Source organism: Castor canadensis, chromosome 2 (assembly GCF_047511655.1).
Source record: "Castor canadensis chromosome 2, mCasCan1.hap1v2, whole genome shotgun sequence".
NCBI lineage: Eukaryota > Metazoa > Chordata > Mammalia > Rodentia > Castoridae > Castor > Castor canadensis.
In genome coordinates, this window is record NC_133387.1 from 107,884,702 (window position 1) to 107,907,015 (window position 22,314).

General features: G+C 43.4%; 1 protein-coding gene across 9 annotated transcripts in view; it reads left to right on the forward strand.

Annotated features, from left to right (window-relative positions):
• Cobl (cordon-bleu WH2 repeat protein) overlaps positions 1-22,314 on the forward strand; it is a 247,872-nt gene that overhangs the window by 41,357 nt on the left and 184,201 nt on the right. The window contains exon 2 of one of the 9 annotated variants that reach the window (XM_074065488.1): positions 16,999-17,317. The exons of 7 other annotated variants lie outside the window; for them this stretch is intronic. In XM_074065488.1, coding sequence (XP_073921589.1) covers positions 17,283-17,317 — 35 coding nt within the window. In that variant the 5' untranslated portion in view covers positions 16,999-17,282. The remainder of the gene's footprint in view (positions 1-16,998; positions 17,318-22,314) is intronic. One more of the 9 variants, XM_074065489.1, reaches the window with a different exon arrangement.

Below are 22,314 nucleotides of genomic sequence, written 5' to 3' on the forward strand. Positions count from 1 at the left end.
TGGTCATTATTCTGTTTGAGGCTTTTTTTTTTTAACTGTTACTAAAATTTTTCTTTGGCAATTGAAAATATTTCTTCTACTTCTTTCAAAGTACTCATATACAGATATATACAAAAACTGGATTCATTAAGGAGTATTAAACCAGATTGTGATATTATAATTTATACATTTTGGGTTTTGTCTGTTTGGTGTCTGGTTCAGAACTCCCTCTCCAAGTTAGGTCATCAAAACTAGACTTCCTCTTCCCCAAGCCTGGTAAAGGAAACACTAAGCTTGTCTACCTGTTAGTTTTGGAGCTAGCTGTGAGGAACTCCTCTGACCTTCTTGTCTGATAGCAAGTAAGGAGCATTTTCTCATTCAGAGAGCTCAGCTTCAGGTTCTAGGGCAGGTTTTGTACCCAGCTTTCTTTTACTGTTATCAGTACCTGACATAATCAACTGAGAAAGAGAAAAGGTTTGTTCTGGTTCATGGTTTGGAAGTTCTAGTCCATAGTCAGTCAGCCTTGTTGCTTTTGAGCATGGGACAAGGCAGCACATGATGGTGGGAGCATGTGGCAGACCAAAGAGCTGTTCATTTCATGGCTGGAACACAATGTGACAAAGAGAAAGAGACCAGGATCCCACAGTCCCCTTCCAGGGCATTCCCCCATAACCTAAAACCAACTGCCAGACCCTACTTCTTAAGGTTCCTACCACCTCCTAATAGTGCCACTGTGGAGAGCCAACAGTAATACACTTGATTTTAGGGAAGCCAGAGATCTACATCACAGCAGGAGAAATGTTGCAGAGTGGCCAAAAAGAATCTGAGCATCACACCTGGTTGGCCCTCCTTCCCAGTCTGTGGCAGTCACACTTGTGCCATGGCATCTCCATAAAACTTGAAGGGCAAGGTGCAGCAAGCTTCAAGATTGCTAAACATCTCCCTGGAAGCTGATGTGTCTGTAGTGGGTACAGAAGGCCCATGCCCCTTCTCTCATACCTATGCACCTCTTCACCTGTATCCTTTGTGATCCCCTTTCCAATACACTGCAAAACCTAAGTGCTTCCCTGAGTGCCATGAGCCACTCAGGCAGATGAGTTGAACCCCAGGAAAGGGTTGTGGCTTAGAACTGGTCTATAGGCTAGAAGTGCAGTGAAACACACTGCACCTTGACACTGGCATCTGAGGTAGGACAGCCTTGGGGACCTGGTCCTCACCTGGATCCTGTGCTACCTCCAGACAGGCAGTGACAGAACTCGCTTGGGTTAGAGGACTTCCACTGGCATCTACTGTGGAATGCCTTGCATGCTGGTGGGGAGTCCTCACGGTACAGAGTCTTCTGAGTTGGTTGTGATACGAGAGCAGAGGGAAGAACTTAACATTGTGTGTGTTTTTGAAACACATTTGGTGTCAGAAAAGATCTGTGCTATAAATGTACAGTAGGAGAAACTGAGCCTGAGCTAGTGTTTGTTTTTCTTTTGATATTCTGTAGGGATATAAACCAAAGTGAAGACTTTGGGGATCTTTAGAAAATAATCTTCCAAGAACCCTTTTTTCCCTCTTTGTACAATGGAGAGCAGTTTGTCATGTGTGTACTATGTACATTCAAAATACACATTTTTAGATGTGTGCCCTCCATGTTGTGGCAGCCAGCCATGAGGAAGAATAGAAAGAGCTGAAGATTGTCCCAGTTTGTGAGAGGCTGTGTGTCCAGCAGCTCTGAGGACCCTCCCTGTGAGGAAAAGTAGAGGAGCCTCAGATTGTCCCACAGGGTTTGAGAAAGGCTGTGTTTGAGCAACTCTGAGGTGCCTCTCTGCTGCTTCTAGATAGGTCAGACATGATGCTGTCCTTCTCTGTACATTGGTGGCATGTCTCTCTCATTTCACCTGCCATTTCATATTCTTAATACAGGAAAAGATATTGCCCCAGGTGTTGGTGTTGGCACCTGCGCCATTGTAAAATCGAGATCCACAGTAGGAGGAGAATTTTTGTTTACATTAAGCCCATGTCCTCTGTGTGCTTCAATGTGGACTGTAGATTATACTTCTGTGTAAAGCCTGCTTAAAAACAAAACAAAAAAGCCAATAACAACAAAACCTCAAGTAAAAGAACCCATTCTGTTCTTGTTTCAGTCATAATGAAACAAGACTGACCTGTTTGCCTTAGAATATTTTTTTTTCTTTATTAGTCAATATTAATTATACAAAGGGTTTTCATTGTGCTATTTCCATACCTACATGTATTGTACTTTGATCAAGTTCATCCTCTGTTACTCTTTCTTATTCCTTCCCCCTTCTTAAAACATTATAATGGATTTCATTATTCTATTTTCATACCTGTAAATGAAGTACTTTGATCATATTCACCCCCCTTCACCATCTCATTTCATCTTTTCCCCTCATGCTGCTTTCTACCCCCAAACAGTCTCCTCAATTTATACTTACGTCATTCTTTTCTTTTTTTTGGCCTTATAATAATTTCAAATATGGCAAGAACTCACCTGGTAGGTATTTCCCAGAGGAATGCTGACCTTCTAGAGACCAAAAGACATACAGAGCCCCAGGGAGGCCTTCTTTATATAGGAGACTGGAGTGCAAGCCTCATCCCTGATGGGCTCCATGCTGTTTCCAGAGGCCATCTCAACAATCTGTCCAGTAGACTATCTTTTTGGACTTTTCTCAAAAGAAAAAAAAATCCATCATCTCTTTCATTCAGCTGTCTAGTTTTATATCAAAGTTGAAAACTTAAAAAATGAACACCCATTTCCTTTTCAGTTTGAAACTCTCTGGGGGGAGACATAGTCTTACTGTCTTTTATAGGTGAATAAAGATGTCAAGGCCTGTGATTTGGCATGGCAGACTGGCAGTAGAAGGAAGGTGATGTTCCTGCCTCAGGAATGGAGGACATGGACTCAATGAGATTCAGGTGATGCTCAAAGGCATCCACTGGTCCTACAGGACTCTGATTCCAGAAGACCTGAAATGCTTCTTGTTTGTAGAGATGGCAGAGTCTGAGTTGATTGGGATGAGCTATTGGTCTGTGCTGTGGCCCAATGCTTAGCACTTGGATGGGCGGAGGGTCCCCTCTGGATTGTTTTGAGGACACACTTCAGTTTATTCTGTTAACATTTCTCCAGTATGGTCATTTATTTCTCATGTAGTTTAAAAATGATTAAAAATGTATTTGAGTTCTGCACAAAAACACATCTATTATTCTTGTCCTGTTTTGGAAGAAGTATGTAATTATGGCAACGTGTAAGTGTTATAATCTGTAATCAAGTCATGGACATCCTAGAATAATAACTACCATAACTTTTAGTTCATAAACGTTTTAATGTTCCATTAATCAGCATTTAATGCATTTTATTAGGGTGATACTTAAGATATATGGCCAGGGTCTAATTCCACACCCCTGTGGCAGGCTGTATTGTGTATAGACATTAGTCTCTCCCTACCCCTTCCCTGGCTGACAGCTGGGACATCAGGGATCTAGGTTCCTGCATGGGCCCTGTAGGTGAAGCAGGTGGTGAAGTTAGAGCTCAGGACAGGATTCTGTTGTGAGGCTGTAGAAGTCTTGGCAAAATAGTAGTGGCTGGTGTGATGGGGGATTGACAGGGATGAGGAGGAGGAGCTGGGGGAACCTGCTGGGGTCAGCAAGCATGGCTTTGGGAGGAGGGACCTATTTCCTCCAGCAGTGCTTTGCAGCCTGGGAAAAAAGCAAGGGGATATGAGGCACTTAACTACACAGGGAACAGGGTGAGTGGCCTCAGGAGTGGCTATGTCCTGATGTTTGACCCATTGGCTGTGAGAGGGAGAATGCACCTCTCTACTGTAAAGAGCAGGGTCTACAGAAGCACACATGTAACTCTATGCCAGAAGATGGAATTTCCAAAAGAAATCTGGAAAATGTGAGTGACTGTTTCATAGCTCTTACCACAGCTTGGTAAAGAAAGTGTGTAATCTGAACATGTCTGAAAACAATGTAGTCACAGATTGAAATTGTGTCTGTACTGACCATGTACAGAAATCTTTTCTTGTTGTTATTAGGTTCTATGCAAATTCTAGACCATCTTAAATGAGGGACTTGAGCATCTGTGAATTTTGGTACCTGTGTGAGTTTTGGAATCGGTCCTGCATGAGTACCTGACTGACTGCTTCCTCTCTTCCATCTTAGTGAAGGATGGCAGTTGTGTTGGAAAGAAGACAGCTAGTAAAAACTGCAGCTGTGCACACAGGGGAATGCTAGTGTGGAAATATGCAAGAAAACTTGTAGACTCTCCTTGGTATGAAGCTCTTTCTGTGTTTCCTGTTTGCTCTTTTAGATATCAGGACGGGTTTGTACAGGATGTTGTTCTGGAGCAGGGTAGGAGGAGGCTGGCTCACAAATGAGTGCAGAGAGCAGTGAGAGAGGGGAGGGTACACATGAGCACCTTGTTGGCAGGACAGAAGCATTTTCACAAAGTGATTTTTCTTTAGCCTTTCCTTTTTAGCTTTGAATTTTTGAAGGTTAGTGGGAAGTTGAAAGGTTGGTACAGAGGTCTTGTGTACCTCGCCCTGTACCCCAGTGGCTGCACAGTACAGAACCATAAGACAAAACCAAGAAGGTAATGTTGGTATGACTGCAAGGCTACATGCTACTTCACCTGAGACCTCCTTCCACCCTTTCTAGTCACTCTCTCCCTCCTCCCAATGTCCCTTACCCCTACGATCACAATCACAGTAATTTTGATCATTTCAAAGATTTTATATAAGTGGAAGGTGAGTGACTTTTTGTTTCTCCCAGGGCTGGGGATGAAACCCTAGGCCTCACACATGCTAGGAAGCCTTCTACCACTGAGCCACATGTGACCAGCCCTGTGTGACCTTGCGAGATTTTTTTTTTTAAACTCATGTAGTGTCATTGAGGTCCATCCATGTTGTCAAGCTTTTTCCTTTTTATGTCTGAGTTGTATCACTTGAAATGGATGCACTGGAGTTGGACTAGTCACCAAAATTCCTGAAGTGTCTTTGCAGATAAATGCAGAATTGCATGTTGGCTTATTTTTAATTGGAAGAATAAAATGAAGTTATGGAAAGTTTATAAAGTAAAGAAGAATAATCATCTATAATCTCATCCCTCTTGAATCACTGTTTTTATTCATTCGCTTCTGTTTCTCTTTCATATGCACATATTAAGCATAGTTTAAATGAACTATACTTTTCCATTTTAATTTTAAGCATCCTGTGTTACCATGCAGTCTTCATAATTAAAATTTCAGTAGCTATCACATTCCATTGATGGGATGTACCATTCAGAAATCCTGAAGTCTTTTTAGCTCACCCATCAGGAAATGTAACAAAGCGATGGAAAGGAAGTAGAGAGTGAGGGGAGGGTGAGATCTCACCATGTCCCTTTATCATGTGGGTTAAGACACCTGGCAGCACACTCTGCCATTCCTGGGAGGACAGCCTTCATGGGCTGCAAGCCAGGTCAAAGCCAAAGTGACTGAAATATATATATATATTTTCCAATTTTTCCTATATATATATATATGTATTTTTTTCCAAATGGATTCACATACAATATAAACCGTATCAACATCCTCATGCATTTTATAAAAAGTTGCGATTCTCTCTGTTCAACAGTGATACAACTGGTATTACCTATCAAAAGCAGTGAGTGTTATTTGAAGAAAACCAGGTTGACATGGTTTTAAAGGTTTGTTAATCAATTCTCCTCATTCCTATCTTGAATTAAAGGCCATGTCTCTGAATTGTTGGCCTTTGGGGAGCAGGGAGCAAGGACAATACTCAGGGATGATGACAGAACCACATCCTTCAACACCCTGGGCTTGTGTCTGGCTGGGCTTGACCTACTCAGGGTACTAGGAACACAAGAGATCCCATAGGGTGAGTGAACTGGTGGTTCACTTCACTAATTCAGGAGAGGGGGGACAGTTCCTTTATTCATAGGGCCAGGCATTCCTTTGCTATACAGCAAATGAGGTGATGTCCAAAGACAGCCCTCCTGTTGAGAAATCAGAGAGCACTATATGGTGAAAATTCTACAATTTGCTTTTGGGCAAAGCTAGTCTATCCTGTACACACAAAAACTGTAATTTTTTGGGCTTCTCTAGTAGCCAAAGGCTCAGTTTTGAAATGTGCAGCTCCTCCCAGGAAGGAGGCTTGGGAGGGACTATTAGTGTCTGGTTATTATTCTCTTCTGCCCGGACCTTTTCCCTTCTTGCTGGGTACTCTGGGCCCAGCTCTGGCAACTCAGAAAGACTGTTCAGTATCCCTCTCATTTGGTGTGTTTTAATGCATACTAGACTTCATGAATGGGAAAAAATGCCCTTCGTAAGCTCACATAATTCAAGGGAAAAGTCTGCATGGGCAAAACACAAAAACAAAAACAAAAATCATTGGTTATTTCTGAGCAAATGGAGTGGGGCAGTGGGAATGAACATTTAGTGTTTTTTTTTTCTTTTTTTAAACCTTATTTATTTGTATATTGTTTAAATCCCTAAATGATATGTTCTTTGTTGAATATATTGTTTAAAATGTCCAGCAGATTCTGTAATAGCTGCTGATGTCCATATGGAGTTTCCATAGTCTGGGTGTCTGTAATGCTCACCACTCATGAGTAAGGCAACTTTACTCTCACACCTGTTCCAACACTGGAAGCCTGAAGCACAGAGAAGGGAGGTGATGGGCACAGAAGGAGGGAACGGAGAGTCACACCAAGCAGTGAGCTCCTGATCCCATCTCCATCTCTCCATAGCCTTACAAAGCCAATACACCACAGTGACAAATTCATTTCCATCTCCTGGAGTGGCTTCCAGAGTAGATCTTCTATCTCTGCACCTCAGTTCACCTTCACACTCTGTGTTTTACCTCTGTGTGTGATTTGCTCATTTGTCCTTGAGGTATGGAAGGAAAGAATTGCTTATTTATCCAAGTAGCATCCTCTACCTGGACTTGTTGAGCATAGGAAGCTGGCATCTACAGTTACTTATTCACTCTGGAGGGAAGGCTCACTAGTAGAGTGCTTGCCTAGCATGCACAAGGCCTAGCGTTCAACACAAGTAGTGCAAAAACACGTATGCCCCTTGTCTCTAATCTTTCCATCCCTGGGGGCTGCATCCTGGGGAGCACTCAGGCCTGTTCTTTGGGGCCTGGACTCCCATTTGCAGCATTTACTCAGGGTTTTCCTTTGTGCTGGGTGCCTGGTTGTATAAACAAGTCCACGTGGAGATACTAATGTTGGCATCTGAGAAGCCCACTGGGGAGGAAGCACCTCCCCATGCCAGGGTCAAGAGGCTTCCCTGGAGCAGTCATGTGAACCCAGGCAGCCCAGAACAGGCAATAGAGTGTCAACTGTGTGCACAGTGACATGAAATTTAATCACCAGCATCTACAAAATGTGGTAGTCGTAGGTCCTGGAAGTGGTCTCTAGCAATGTTCCATTCCCAAGGAAACATTTTCTATTTGCTTGTTTGTGGATCTTATGAATTAAGACCATAAAAATAAATAGAAGTAAGTAGGTAACTCCATAGGTCATGGACTTATTTTATGGGTGAAGAATTAGAGGTACAGAGGAGGTCACTGGCCAACCCTCTAGAACTTTCTGGCATTTTCTTTATACTGTTCAACATGGAGATGAGATGAATCTGGCCAGAGCAGCCTGTGGAATCCCATGGGAGGTAGTTAATCCCTGAAAAACCCACAGAACTTCTTCCCAGGGAGGACCTTGCTTGCAGGAAGTTGGAGAATGAGAACACAGAGTCTTCAAAGCACTTTATTACCTTTGTAAACATGTGGTGAACAAGGAACTATTTATACATGGCAGTGCATGGCTGCCAGCGTATTTAACCAGTTTCTTTCTTTCCTCCTCATATATTTTTGTTTTTCTGGTATAACCTGACAAACACCGCTTACCTAATTATGGTGATTTTTATGCTTTACTATTTTTAAAATCAGAGGTTAGCTTCTTCCACTGCCTTTTAAGCAGAAGCCATTCACTTAGAATGTGAGTCAGTAATCATGTACGTATGTATATATTAATATGTATTTTTGTATTAGTGGGTTTGGACCCTGAGCCTCATGCATGCTAGGCAGGCACTCTACATGAGCTTCCCCCCAGTCAGTGAATCAGTAACTGTGGATGCCAAGCTGAGAAACTGCGTTTCTCAAAGGATCTGCCTCTTGGAAGGGCACAGGACTCCTAAATACATTTACCTCTGTCCTGCTCTGAGTACCTGGGGGTGCCCTGAGTACCTAGCATTTTGTTCATTTATGTTCTAAAATGTATTTAAATGTAGATTTTCTGCCTGAAGTAATATGCGCAAAATATTTTTAGGTGTCAAATAACAGGTTGAGTATCCCTTATCTGAAATGCTTAAGACCAAAAGTATCTTCAGTTTTTTTGGGAATATTTGCATATGCTTAATAATATAATTTGGAGATGGAGTCCCAAGTCTAAACACAAAATTCATTCCTGTGTCATAGATACCTTATGCACAAAGCATACATAAATATAGTAATTTATACAGTATTCTAATGTGTCTGCACTTTGTGATCTGTTACATGAGATCAGTGCGTGATGGTGTCACATTCATTCTCAAATAGTTTCAAATTTTAGAGCATTTTGAATTTCAGCTGTTTGGACCAGGCTGCTCAACTTATAAATACATAGTAAGTACCAACTGAAAGAACAATTTTTAAAACTTCATGTAAACTACTTCTTTCTTTATTGAATGAAGGTGTTGGGAATTCATCGGGATGTTTTAAAGTAGTACGTTCATGACTGGATTTAGTTCTCCATAGTGGTGCCTGAAAGACACGAGGTGGGGAGGCTCCAGGGATCAAGGAGAATTGTGATGCACTTGCTCAGTCATTTGTTCATTTTCATATTCAACCTGAACAGCCTCCAGGTGCTTGCCAGGTGCTTTTCTGGGAGAGTGCTGAGCAGCAAGGCCCATTCCTCATGGGCAGCCATTAGGACCCATGGTATAGGGCAGTAGTATGCCAGTTAAGTGTTTCACAACCAGCTTTTGGAGACATGGTAGTTTAATTATAAATTTTACTTAGTAAACAATGTATAGCATATAATTCAGAGTCATAATAAAATATTCAATACTCTAACATAAGTCCCTAAAGTCAGTTGATAACCACAGTTGCTTTGGTGAATTTGCTCCGAGTTCTCAAATCCACAATCACTCTGTGGTTGCATTAATGAGTGAGTGTAGTTTGACATGGATGTGGACATTTATGACGAGTAAAACAAAAGTGGAGCATCACCCTTCAATAATGTGAGATATCCATTGGGGGTGTGCCCTTAAAGGGCACCTCCCACCAGCCCCCTTCTCCCTTTCTTTCTCTACTTTCCAACTGCTATGTAGTGAGCAGTCTCTTCCCTGACATGTTCCCACCATGTGGGACTGTGCTGACACAGGCCCCAAGCAATAGGGTCAAGCAACCATGGATGGAAACATCTGGAATCATGAACCCAAAATAATCCTCTTCTTCCTTTAAGTTGTTTATCTCAGGTATTTGTCATAACAACGGAAAGGTGACTCACACAACCCTACATTGTCATTTTGTAAAGAAATAGCTGTTCAGTATCACCATACATGGGTGGCTTCCATGCCCATTCCCCTCTCTGAGTGATACTCTGGGGTGACAGTGTCCTGCCCGAGGACCCTCATGGTGCATGTGTCCTACCTGCTGGGGTCCAGCTTTTGCTCATGTCCTGCTCTCATAAAAAATGAGAAGAAAAGAAAATGATTTTTATTTAAGGGTAAAAAGAGGTTCTGGATGACTGAGGCAGATGGATGTGTTCTTGTCAGAGCTGGCAAACAAGGAATCACTCACAGAAGGTCATAGCTTATCTTCCCAGGATGCTGCTCTGACACTCTGGGTAGGGGCTTTGGCAGGAAAAGTGGGAACTCTGCTCTTGTACTTACCTAGGGCTTCATTTAAAAAAAAACCTATCCAGGCTTGGGCCTCACGGGACCCAGCTTGGGTATGTGGGGGTGAAGTGAAGAACTGAGGAAAAGGAGCAAAGACTTCTCCAGCTGTCCTTTTTCTAGAGAAAAGCATCTTACTGCCCCTAACTCAACCACTTGTGAGAGTAGTGATACTGCTTCCAAATTTCAAGATGCATAAACACTTCCATATTTTCAGATGACCAACTCTACCACGCTAAAACCAAGCCAGCATAGTAGAGGTGACTGGGAGGAGGGGATACTCTCAAGGTGACTTGGTCCTCCACTGTTCTTTGGGTCACCATCAGCCATCAGGCTTGAATGGAGTTTGTTTCTCTCTTCATTCCCCTTAGTTACCTGAAGGGAATGTGATGGAAGGGTACGACCCTGGTAGGGTGTAAGGATGTGACCAAAGCCACCCACGACATGACCATTAATTCCTGGGCTAGATGCTGGGTGTCAGTAGAGAACTCACAGCTCTCAGAGAGTAGATGAACTTCAATGATTGAAATCCTGTCATGTCTTTTGGGGGCCTGGTCATGTCTGAAATACCATCCAAATGTCGCTTTATTATATTGCTCTATTCCAATCCATCTTTCATTTTCATTATTAACACATTGATGTTTCTGAATTAGAGGTAGCTCTTACAGTGAGTATTTTTTTTCTTTTTAAAATGAGTGTAAGATCATATGGCCCCAAGGCATACTAGAAAGGAGAACAAATGACAATACTTCTGTTTTTTTTTTTTTTAATGCTACATTAAGACTTCAAAAGCTATTGGCAGGACTGTGTGCATAATTTTTTTTACTATATCATATTCTGTTTTATATTTTATTAAAAACTGACTAAAGGGACTTAATTGACATGCATACTCTTTATGTGTATTGAGATCAGTAAGCCTAAGAGTTCTACTGTTACATCTCTTTTTTTTTTAAAGCCCACAAAATCCTTTCATCTTTTTTTTTAATTTTTATTTTATTCATATGTGCATACAATGCTTGGGTCATTTCTCCCCCCTTCCCCCATCCCCTCCCTTACCACCCACTCCGCCCCCTCCCTCTCCCCTCTACCCCCTCGATACCTGGCAGAAACTATTTTGCCCTTATCTCTAATTTTGTTGAAGAGAGAATATAAGCAATAATAGGAAGAAACAAGGGTTTTTGCTAGTTGATATAAGGATAGCTATACAGGGAGTTGACTCACATTGATTTCCTGTGCATGTGTGTTACCTTCTAGGTTAATTCTTTTTGATCTAACCTTTTCTCTAGTTCCTGGTCCCCTTCGCGTATTGGCCTCAGTTGCTTTTAAGGTATCTGCTTTAGTTTCTCTGTGTTAAGGGCAACAAATGCTAGCTAATTTTTTAGGTGTCTTACCTATCCTCATACCTCCCTTGTGTGCTCTCGCTTTATCATGTGATCAAAGTCCACTTCCCTTGTTGTGTTTGCCCTTGATCTAATGTCCGCATATGAGGGAGAACATATGATTTTTGGTCTTTTGGGCCAGGCTAACCTCACTCAGAATGATGTTCTCCAATTCCATCCATTTACCAGCAAATGATAACATTTCGTTCTTCTTCATGGCTGCATAAAATTCCATTGTGTATAAATACCACATTTTCTTGATCCATTCGTCTAGAACAACCACTCTGGAAAAAAATTTGGAGGCTACTTAAAAAGCTAAACATTGACCTACCATATGATCCAGCAATACCACTCTTGGGGATATACCTAAAAGACTGTGACACAGGTTACTCCAGAGGCACCTGCACACTCATGTTTATTGCAGCACTATTCACAATAGCCAAGTTATGGCAACAGCCAAGATGTCCCACTACTGACGAATGAATGTACTGTTACATCTGACTTGAACTTTTCCAGCATTTTTGCCGTGTACATGTTGAAGTGACTGTTGTAGAATTCCCATGGACTGTTGAACATGGGAAGCAGAAGTGTTGTCTTTATCCAAATTGTTAGAAGGATGTAGAGAAGTTCTTTGCAGGATTGGCTTAATCTTTGTTTTTCTTAGTATGTTGCAAGAAGCTGAACAAGGTTATTTTAACTTTGTTTAGGAGCTGTTAAAAGAGTTACAAATTATGTCTATGACTGCTAAGTAAAAAATGAATGAGGCTACTGGAGACAGGTGGCAGATTCTGGACTGGGGTAGGGGATCACTGTGTTGATGAGGATTAAGGGCTTCCCTGGGCCAGGCACTAAGCTGAGCATCATTTTGCTTCATCGTTTATTTCCATTGTGATTGGAAAGTAGCAAACAGCCAGAAATAGGAACTGTCAGAGTTTAACCTCAAGGAAAGGAATATTCCTTGAGCTTTTCTCAGACCAACTACATGTGACTGGAACCAGAACCTGTGGAACAAAACCCAGTGGTTTCCAGCATGGTCCTGGTAAGCTCAGAGGTGAAGCGGTCAGGCCATTGCCACCTGAATCTGTACTAACTCTGTGTGTGGTGGGGTGGCTGCTAAGAGTGGTAGGGTGGGAATGGCAAGGTGGGTTTAGAATGCTCTTGTTGCATTCATTGCACAAACACTTTGCTTGTTGAGAGCATCTCTGTACTAGATGTTCTGGACCACACTATACCCTGCGTTTCACCTGGGCAGTAGGAGCTTTAATTCCTCTTTGCAGGTGAAGGACCCAAGCTGTAGAGGGCCTGCTATTGAGTAGTAGGCACAGGATGCCAACCCCAGTCACTGCCACTCAGCACTCCCTCTTTCAGTATTACCTTGAATTTAAGTTTACGTAAAGAACTTTGAGTGTGAATCTGGTTTGTGTAAGCTGTCAATCATAGATGTTTCATTCAGAAAGGGACAGACACATCCCTGAGTTCTTTCCAAACCTTGTTCACCAGAATGGAAGGGAAGTGCCCACACAAACACACACTGAGCCCAGATACTTGTGCTCCCTGGAGGTGGCTCCTCTCCTCATCCTTGGATCAACTGGCTCTAGCCTCTCCCCCAGGTCTTTCTTCTGTCTGGCTTTCCTGCATCTTCACTCTGGAAGAATTAATTGTCTCTTGCGTGCCTCAGAAAATCTCCCACTCCTCTGTCTAGCATCTCTGCATGTGAATCTCTCATTCTGTTTTAAGCAACTTGCAGACAGAAACTGAGTTTCCTTATCTTCAGATCTTCTCACCACTCATTGTGAGTATTCTTAGCCTCAGTTTTCCCTCTTGTTTAGTGTGATGGCAGTACCCAGCTGGGTTGCCAGAAAAGGCCTGGTACTTTGGTATCTTTGAGTCTCAGTAAAGCATTAGTTTCCCTCATTCTTGAAGGGCAAACTGAGTGAGACTAGGCCCATGCTTACATAGGGGGAGGAGCTTGTTTGAAACATAAAACAGTTCCCAGTAAAGGAAATGTCAGAATTTCTGCTAAGTTTTTCCATCACAAGAAAGGAACCAAATGGCCTTTTGGTTCAGCAGTCTGAAATGCTTTGCCTTCAGGAGGAGTAGAAGGTAGAAGGTGAGGCTGGGTAGGGGCTGGGTGAAGGCCATTGTGGGCTAGTAGGTGTGCAGGAGAAAAGTGGAGGGTAGATGGGTAGCAATGGTGGTGTGCACCTTTATTGAAGCTAAAAAGTTCCTGCCCTCTCTCCATGGTTAGGTAAGTCTGTGGCCTGACTTCCATTTTGAGAACTCATTTGGAGGTTCTAGCAGGGGAACGGTCCGCCTCTATTGGGCAAGGTTGTCCTCTTTGAGTGAAGATGCTGTTTCAGGAGGGACACACATGGATTGGTAGAGGGATACACTCACCTAGCTAGTCAGATCAGCTGAATCAACCCTGGTAATCAGTGGGGTGACAGATGTCACAGGAAATTCGCCTTCACATCCTCAAGTTTTCTTTGTGTTTTGTGCTTTTGTGTTCCTTCTTTTCAAGAGGATTCCCCAAGACTGTTTAATCTTCAGGCCTCTCCAAATGAACATCTACCTGGGGATGGGTGAGTTGCGCAGCCAGCATGAAATCCTGGGTGGTGGATGAAGGGAAGGCTTCACTTGGTTAAGGGTTTCAAGAGTTTAGCTTCCGGTTGAGATGATGTCATTCCCTGGAAACCACAGAGTTGTAACAAAAGTTCTTGAAAACGTTCTCACCACAACTTGTTTATGTGGTTGTATGGATTGCTGGTGATTAGAGGAAGGGTCCAAGTTCAGTGTTTTGGAGGTAGGAAGGGAACATAAGGTGGCTGGGCTTACTTAGGGACATTATGCAAAGCCTTCTGCAGGTGCTTGCACAGAGTAGCAAGTCTAACACCTAGTGTGCCTGAGCGAGATGAAGAAATATATGAATACAGCAGGGAACCAACAACTGGTCTGCAAAATCTGGAGATTGTGATATGAAACTTAGAGGAGGTAACTTAGAAAATTGCAGGCTCAGGACAAGAATAATGTGTTTTTCTTGGGCTATAGACAGATTGGACCATCTTACTTAAAGAAATGGTGAAGACTGGAAATGCATGTCAAACTGAGGTTTGAGACAGTCATAAGAATAATCAGGAACTTTTTGAAGTCTGTAAAATCTCCCGTAGGATCTCCAGAAACATGTAGGGAGGGGAGTTTTTAGAGTGTGTCAGTCTGGAAGATATAGCCCAATCTTTTCTGTCTTCCTTCTTTTCTCCTTTCCTCCCCTCTCCTCTCCTCCTCTCCTTTCATCTTTCTTTCCAAAAAGTAACAGACCCAGGAGACTCAATGCCGCAGGGCCCACGTCTAGTGCTCAAGCAATTGCTCAGGACATGAGCACTGCAGGTGTGCCCTTGGTAATCCAGCCTGGTGTTTCCTAGCTTTCTTTCCCAAAGTCAGTGTTCAGTGTTTAGATTTCTTGCTGCTGGTGTCATCTGGGAAGTGAGTGGGGTGAGCCCAAGTCCTGGGCCTGGCTTTGGTGGGCAGCTTTGTGCTCTGCAGGCACATGGCAGCAGGTCAGGTCTGAGGCAGACAGATTTGGGAGAGGCTGTTGCTGGCTGCTTCTGCAAAACCTGTTGACTGCTTAGCTCAGGTTTCACCAGCCCAGGCATCTTCTGGGAGGCCCAGGCCCTATTTTGAGAAATAGTCACAACGAGGTTATCAAGTGTCATATTTTCAACAGAGAATTAAAGGCACCCAACACTCAGCTCTTAGTTCAGAAAACATCCATATGGAAACAGGCCAACTCCAAGCTGCTGTCCCTGCCCCTGTCTTCATGTCTTTCTGGCTCTCTGCTATTTTTGCTGATGGTTATCTTGGGTTTTAGAATAACATCATCCTCAAAAACTTGCTGTTTCTGTTTATTTTAGGCAGTGGAAGTTGTGTATTAACAGATGAAGAAATAAGATTGTGAGGTGATTACCTTTGAGGTAGTAAGTACATGGTATAGCTGTTTATAAGCAAATACACTACACATTTGTATAAAGGATGGTAGTGAAGTCAACTGTCCAAAAATCAACATCCCCAAGACCTCAGCATGGGGCATCTCTCATGGACAGACATTTCTCTGAGTCACAATGTTACGTGAGTCCATGGCCCCAGGGAAAGGGAGTTGGGTTCATTTTTCTGAGAAAATCTCCCAGTTCTGCAATGTTCCTATCAGTTACTGGCTTTGTGGAAAACTGGCTAGTCAGATTTCACTGCTTTTCAGTTATGTACAAAAGTAAATAGAAATAGAGCAGCCTTATCGGTGAGCAGGCGTGATGCATTTCAGAGTATACAGCATCCTAGTTAACTCCTGCCTCTGCAGTTTTTATCTGAGGAGTCGTACTCACTTGGTTCTTTTTTTTACACTTTGCTAAAAGGAATTTAATCTAGCTCTGTTTCTTTTTTTCCCACTGGAGGAAAAAAACACACATTGTGTGATTTGTCAAAAGCAAACGACTATCCTTAATATGTTCTTGCCTGCTAGGTGTGGCATTTCTGTTCTGCCTGTGACAGTACATGAATTGACTTTTTTTCCCCCTTTGCCAGTTCTCGTAGAAGACCTGGAGGAAAACTGTAGATTTTGTCATGGGACTTTGGAGCTGAAATCAGTGCCAATTTAGCCAGCATTGTCTCCTATGATGCTGACACAAAACCAAAGAGTAGTAGCCATAAATAATTAGAAAAATGTTATGTCCCCGAGAAAGTGATGAAATCATTAAATTAAATCATAATTAGTGTTTGTAGATTAGCATGCTGGCATATTCAAGAACTATTTGTTGTTTATATTTATTTGCTCCTATTCCTGTTGTGTACTGTTTGTCTTTTCCATAGTTACATGTTGTATAATTTTTTCCTGGTGGGTTTTGCAATTATATACTTTAATACCTTAATCAGTGAATGCACACATAACATTTCTGGTATTTTCATGGGATGTGATTATGAATGGTCAAAGAGCCCAGCAGAAATTGGGCAAATATTTTAGACTCTGTCCTGGACAGATAATGAAGCCTTGGCAGAGATACAGCAATGAGATGCAGGGAGCAAGGCTGCATGGAGAGCTCTTTGTTGGGCATCATTAGGGCCTAAAATTCAGCAGACTGTGAAGTCTCTGGGGGATATGGAGCCAGGTGGTATTGGGGGTGGTGCAGTCTCTATGTAGTGAGGAAGGTTGGAGGAGGTGGGTGTCTTACTGGGGACAGCTGGTGGGCACAGCCTGTAATTTCCCATGGTGAGGGAGAGGTGGCCCTGAACTCTGGGACTGCTGGCCAGGTTATGTGGTTGATCCAGTGACACTGCAGCCTAAACACAGAAGATGGTAGTGGTCAAAGGTTGGGATGAGCCTGAGGGGATAGCCAGGTCCCTCCATCCCATCTTTGTGGTCCTGGGATGGTGCTGTTTGGTAGAACCAAATATATCTTTCAAGTTGAAAAACCACAGTCACATAAAGATTGGCTACAAAGAAAAAAATAAAACAGTTCTCTCTGAGAATAATTAGGCTTTCTTCCCAGGAGAACGCCTCCACTCCCACACCAGTCAGCTTCATCCAAGAAGGTGTTGACCACATGTCAGGAGGAAGAAGCAGCGTTGCTGCCAGACATCCTCATTCCAGATAGGCTCTGCTCTTCCCACAGTAACTCATGCTTTCTTCTTTTCATTCTCCGGGTTTAGAGAACAATTCCCTCACTACCATTCTGCAAAATGACTTGTGAGTTTGCTGCTGGGAGCACAGGGAGCAGCAGCTGCCCCGCCTGTGCAGGCCACCAGCTCCAGGGAAGCACTGCATCAGATGCCACTCATGAATAAGTCACGGGCTGGGGCCGCTCAGAGGCTTCGCTCTTCCACCAGGGCAGGCAGTGAGCTTATGCTTCTCCTTTACCTCTGAGGACTGTGCTGGCTACGGTAGAAGAAGACCAAGCAAGCCCACTCCAGGTCAGGCCACAGGACGGCTTGTGATGTATGCAGACATTGCCTGGTGGTTTGGAAATCAGTAAGTTTTATCCTCTGATTTATTTCATCTCATTTGCAATGCTAAAGCCTCAGTAAATTGTCACTGCCTGTATTTTGTAAGAAGATATCCTTTTTCTATACTATACGACAGTTTTTATCCAATCCTTTAGAGCAGGGACTGTGCTGCTCAGCCCCAGGGTGGAGCCTTTGCAGATAGCTAAGTTATCCACACCTTTCTTAACTCACTGGGAGTTGGGTAATAGCTGTGGGACTCAGCTCTCAAATGTTCCTCTTTGAATATTTCCTTGATGTGTGCTAAGATAGCAGTGTTCCCACATATATAGGCCCTGGAGTTTAGGGTTTGGTGAGGGTTATGGATAGCTTCTGTTATTATGTCTTAGAGAATCCTATCTAGAAAGCTAATCTTTTTATGTGGAATTACTGAGAGCTTCCCCTCCCCTCAGGTCAAAACTGTGAAATTCTATTGTGAGTAGGGTTTCTTAGTCAGTTTTCCATGCATTTGCAACATAAATGGGCTTTTATTGGGCATCTTGAGGAGGCAGCTTCTACTTTGTCCTTACAGAGATAAGATTTTCTCTTTTTAATCCCCAAAAGTAAATCTGCTAATCACAGTAATTGCAGTGAGGTACCACCAGTCATTGAGCACTGCCTGTGTCCCAGCACCATGCAAGAAACATCATGGTATCCTCTCATTTAATCCTCATGCAAACCCCACTGGAACCCCCACCCCCCAACATCTCCCTGTTGTCAGCTTTTGGAGAAACAGGCTTGCAAATATGGTAGCTGTCCAGATGAGGCCCCCTGCCAGAGAATGTATGGCTCAGGAGTTCCTAGGCATAGAACTGGACTTGCTGGATGGTTTGCAACTCTAAGAGGGTGTCCTGGAGCAGACTTCCAAAAGATATGCCCTGCTGTTGTCCTGAGATGTGGTGTTTTATGGGTAAAGCTATGTTCCTGGTTTCCTGAGTCAGTGTGGGATTTATTATCTGTCCTGCAAACTGCAGTTTGACTGTGGCCACTTAGTCTGCCTCTTTCATAGACACATGTCCTAATCCTTACTTATTTAGATCTTCTGTTGAATGTGTTTCTCTTGTTTTAAGTTTTGTTTTTAATGGCAAAGACAGTGGGATAAAGCTTTGGGAGAATTTCCCTGATTGCCCTTCTTCATTAGAAAGAGTTCTTAGAAGGAACATTGCCCTGAGCTCAGTTGGTGCTGAGCTCAGACAGAAGGTGTTACAGGAATTCTTATCCTGGGTTTCCTGTTCTTCTGCATGGTTTGCAGAAATCATGTATATGCGAAGAAGACTTGGTGCATCTTAGGTGGTGAGGAGGTCCATGGCTTAGAACATGTTCAGAGGAGCTGTTGGCCCTATGGGCATTGAAAAGCCTTCAGGACTGACCTGGGCCTGTCGCATCTCTGCCACCTGCCTGACATCACCCAGGATATGTCCTCCCATCCTCCTGTCACTCTACCTCTCCCTGCATTTCCCAAGGCAGTTGGAATACAGTCCCTGAGACTTTGTCTGACCATGTGGAACCTTAACAATGAATAAAGTTCTCAGGGAACTAATTCTATTTTCTAAGACTCCACATCAGAGAAGAGGGTGTATGTCCTGATTGTGTGCTAGAAACCTTGCCAAAGAATGCCCTCTTACCCCATCACTCCCCTAACAGGTGCTGATGCAGGACACAAACATTCTGATACATGGATTTCTGTGTTAGCTTGTTAGTTTACCCCAGGGTCTTTTGGTTTCAAGAAGTACTTAAAAAGGCAGTGGTGCATAATGGCTAGAGGAGTATCTGTCCTAGGCTCAGAAACACGGTTTGAATTCCCATCTTTCTAGAAGTGTGTTTGGAAGAAAGTTGCTTGGTTTTTGGATTCTTCATCATCTCATCTGCAGAATGGAGAGACTAAACTTGTCATATGAAGTTGATGTGAAGATGTAAGTGTTTGGCATGAAAACTGGCTCATAACCATTCATAAAATAAAAGCTGGAGAGCAGGTGAATGTCAGAGATGAGGGGTTCAGTGCCCGATGCCCTCAGTAGTGCTTGACTCTCCTGTGTGTATCGGTTTCTGGACATCATCTGTCCAAAGTCAGACAGTGATGGGACATCTGGTCACAGGGAATTCATGGCCCCACAGCCGCTCCTCTACTCAGTCATTTCTGAACTACCTTTTCTGGGCCCAGCATTTTGCTTGTTAGCAATAAACAAGAAAGCCATGATCCCAGTTCTCTTAGAACTGTGGTTGGTAATGAACAGCCAAACCAAACTCAGAGGCAGCTTGTGTACCTCCTGGAATGAAGCAAACAGTGTTACCTCCAGGAGAGAAAAGTGACTCCCTTCTTTCTGCCTGCAGATGAACAGACCGTGAAGCCAGGCTTGCTGCATGGAATGGCTACTAGGAGGGGATGGGTGTGCTTGGTTCTCTCTGAAATTCCCTGTGAGCAGGTGCTATTCTGCAGCTGCCAGCCAGAGTAGGCACCATGGGTTGCACAAATCATGTGGCACATAATTAGAGAAGCTGGTGTTAGCAGACCATTGGCCTCATTGTCCACTGTTCTTGGATGATACAAAATGTTATGCCTTCGTGTCCCCAGCTGATGTCTCCACCTGGTGAGACAGAAAAACCACAAAGCAGAGGCCTTTTGGATTCTGATCTGGGAGTGTTGGGAGTGTAAATTTTCCTTGTTCATTCTGCAGTATCTGGGTGCCCCGGGCTTTTCCCGACTAGCTGGGGCACCTGCTGTAGCCGGCAGATTTTGATTCTAATTCAGCTGCCTGCACCCCAAACCTGAGATTTGCATTCACTGAGCCATCTAGCCCATGTCTTCTTTGATTCTCTGACTTTCAGGGAGCAGATCTCCAGCATTCTGCTGCACATTGAAAATTCTCAGAATTAAACCCAGCAGGGAGCTACCCGGTTGAGGTGAGAATTAGCAAGCATTGCCCAGAAACTTGGTGGATGTGTGATGGTTTTAAGCTAGCATTATTTGGAGCTATGACTGATGACCTTTGAAATGCCAGAAATGTTTTTATTTATACTTTTCATTTTATACATAGTTCCTGCCAGGGCACACCCAGCTTTTTAACCTAGAGGGCCCACAAGGAATTTTGGTTGTGTGCTTGATGATTCATCCCTGAAAATCTTTGAAACCTGGCCCTGCTCCCTGCTGAGGTGAAGAGGAAAGGAAGGAAGGCCTCATTTCTGGGCCAGCTTGGCATTAGCTACCTACCATGGGCCTGCCACAAGGAACCAGATGAGGTTCTAGCTCCAAGGGCTTCCTCAGACTTGTGGTCTTTCTAAACTGCTATGTGCTTCTAAATCTCAATTAGACTTAGCAGCAGGATGTCTGTGCATATGTTAGAAAAGTGTCACCTGCTTGGTAATGCTCATGATTGTTCCCAACTGAGTGAAGATGACTTGTGAGAACCACAGAGAACAGTGGTTCTCTGCTGGGCCAAGCCAAGCCACTTACAGGTGGAAGAAGCCATGGATTTTCTATTTCACTGAGACCATATTCTGTGGAGGCCAGAGTTTACCTTCAGAGAAGCCACACCTGCAGGCACCAAGCTGGGAGGAGGAGCCACTTGATCTGTCTTAGGGGCAGCCTGCCCATGTGCACGGCCTTGGCAAACATTAACCCTACTCCAAAGTTCTGGTAGACGCTCTTTTGCTGGAGGAGCCAGAAGTGAACCATGGCAAGGCTTTCTGACCCTCCACTCAGCCTGTCTCCTCTAGCAGAGCTCCCTGTCCTGGGAGCCCTGCCTTGTCCCATCCCCATCCCATAAGGAGCTCTACCCTCCTCTGGCTCTGTATCTTTATCTCCTCCCCGAAAAGCCTCTGAGCAAAGCAAGTTGCTTGTGGGGTTGGGGGGCATGAGAGGCAGAGGGTGCCTGCCTAAGAAGGAGAACAGTGAGGGTGGGCAGAGCATCCTGAACTGATAAATTTGTTAGGATGAAAATTTCATTCTAAGTACAATTTTTAAATTGTGCTAAGAAACTCACAATGTAAAATATACCACATTAATCCTTTTTAAGCATATATATAGTTCAGTGGTGTTGTCCTGTATCCATCACCACCATCCATTTCAAGACTTTGTTCCTCTTACAGAAATGAAACTTGCTTCCCATTAAACAATAGCTCCTCTTTCCCCTTGTCCCCTAGCCTCTGGCCACCTCCTGCCTGTCTCTGTGAACTGAACTATTCTAAGTGCAGTCTATAGTACTTGGACTGACTTATTTCACTGAGCATCATGTTCTCAGAGTTTGTCTATGTTGTAGTATATGTCAGAATATTCTTCCTTTTTGAGTCTGAATAACACTCTGTGTCGTACATTCACTGCATTTTGATTATCCATTCATTCGTTGATGGGCACTTGGTTGCTTCCACCTTTTGTCTATTGTGAATAATGCTGCTCTGAGCGTGGTGTACAAATACCTATTCAAGTCTCTGCTTTAAGTTCCTTTGGGTGTATACCTAGAGGGACTTGCTGAATCCTATGGTAATTCTGTGTTTAATTTTTTAAGGAGTGTCTGTATTGTTTTCCATAGTGGCTGCACTATTTCATACTCTGCCCTAGGAATACACAGACACTCCAACTTCCCCACATTCTCACCTGCACTTGTTATTTATTTATTTTTTTAGAGGCCATCCTAATACTATCTACAACTCAACCCAATACATTGGCGGTGGTTTTGAATTTACATTTTCCTATAATCTAGAAAAGTAGAGTTGGAAGAGAGATGAGGACCCTATAATCACCCCTGATCTCGTTGATGTGGAAACTGAGACTCGCCTGAAATACATAAGCCCACAATTAGCACATCCTGGGCACACAGTGACAGAGAAATGTTCAATGTGTTCTATATTCAGGTGTAGCCTTAGAGCTATTGCCCATACCTTACTCCAAGTGTGATGGGCAGATGGTAAGGATGAGGATGAAATTGAGAAATGAGTCCCCCTCACCCCCTGCCCAGACTAGGAAGAAGCTGCCATTTGCACTAGGATTGC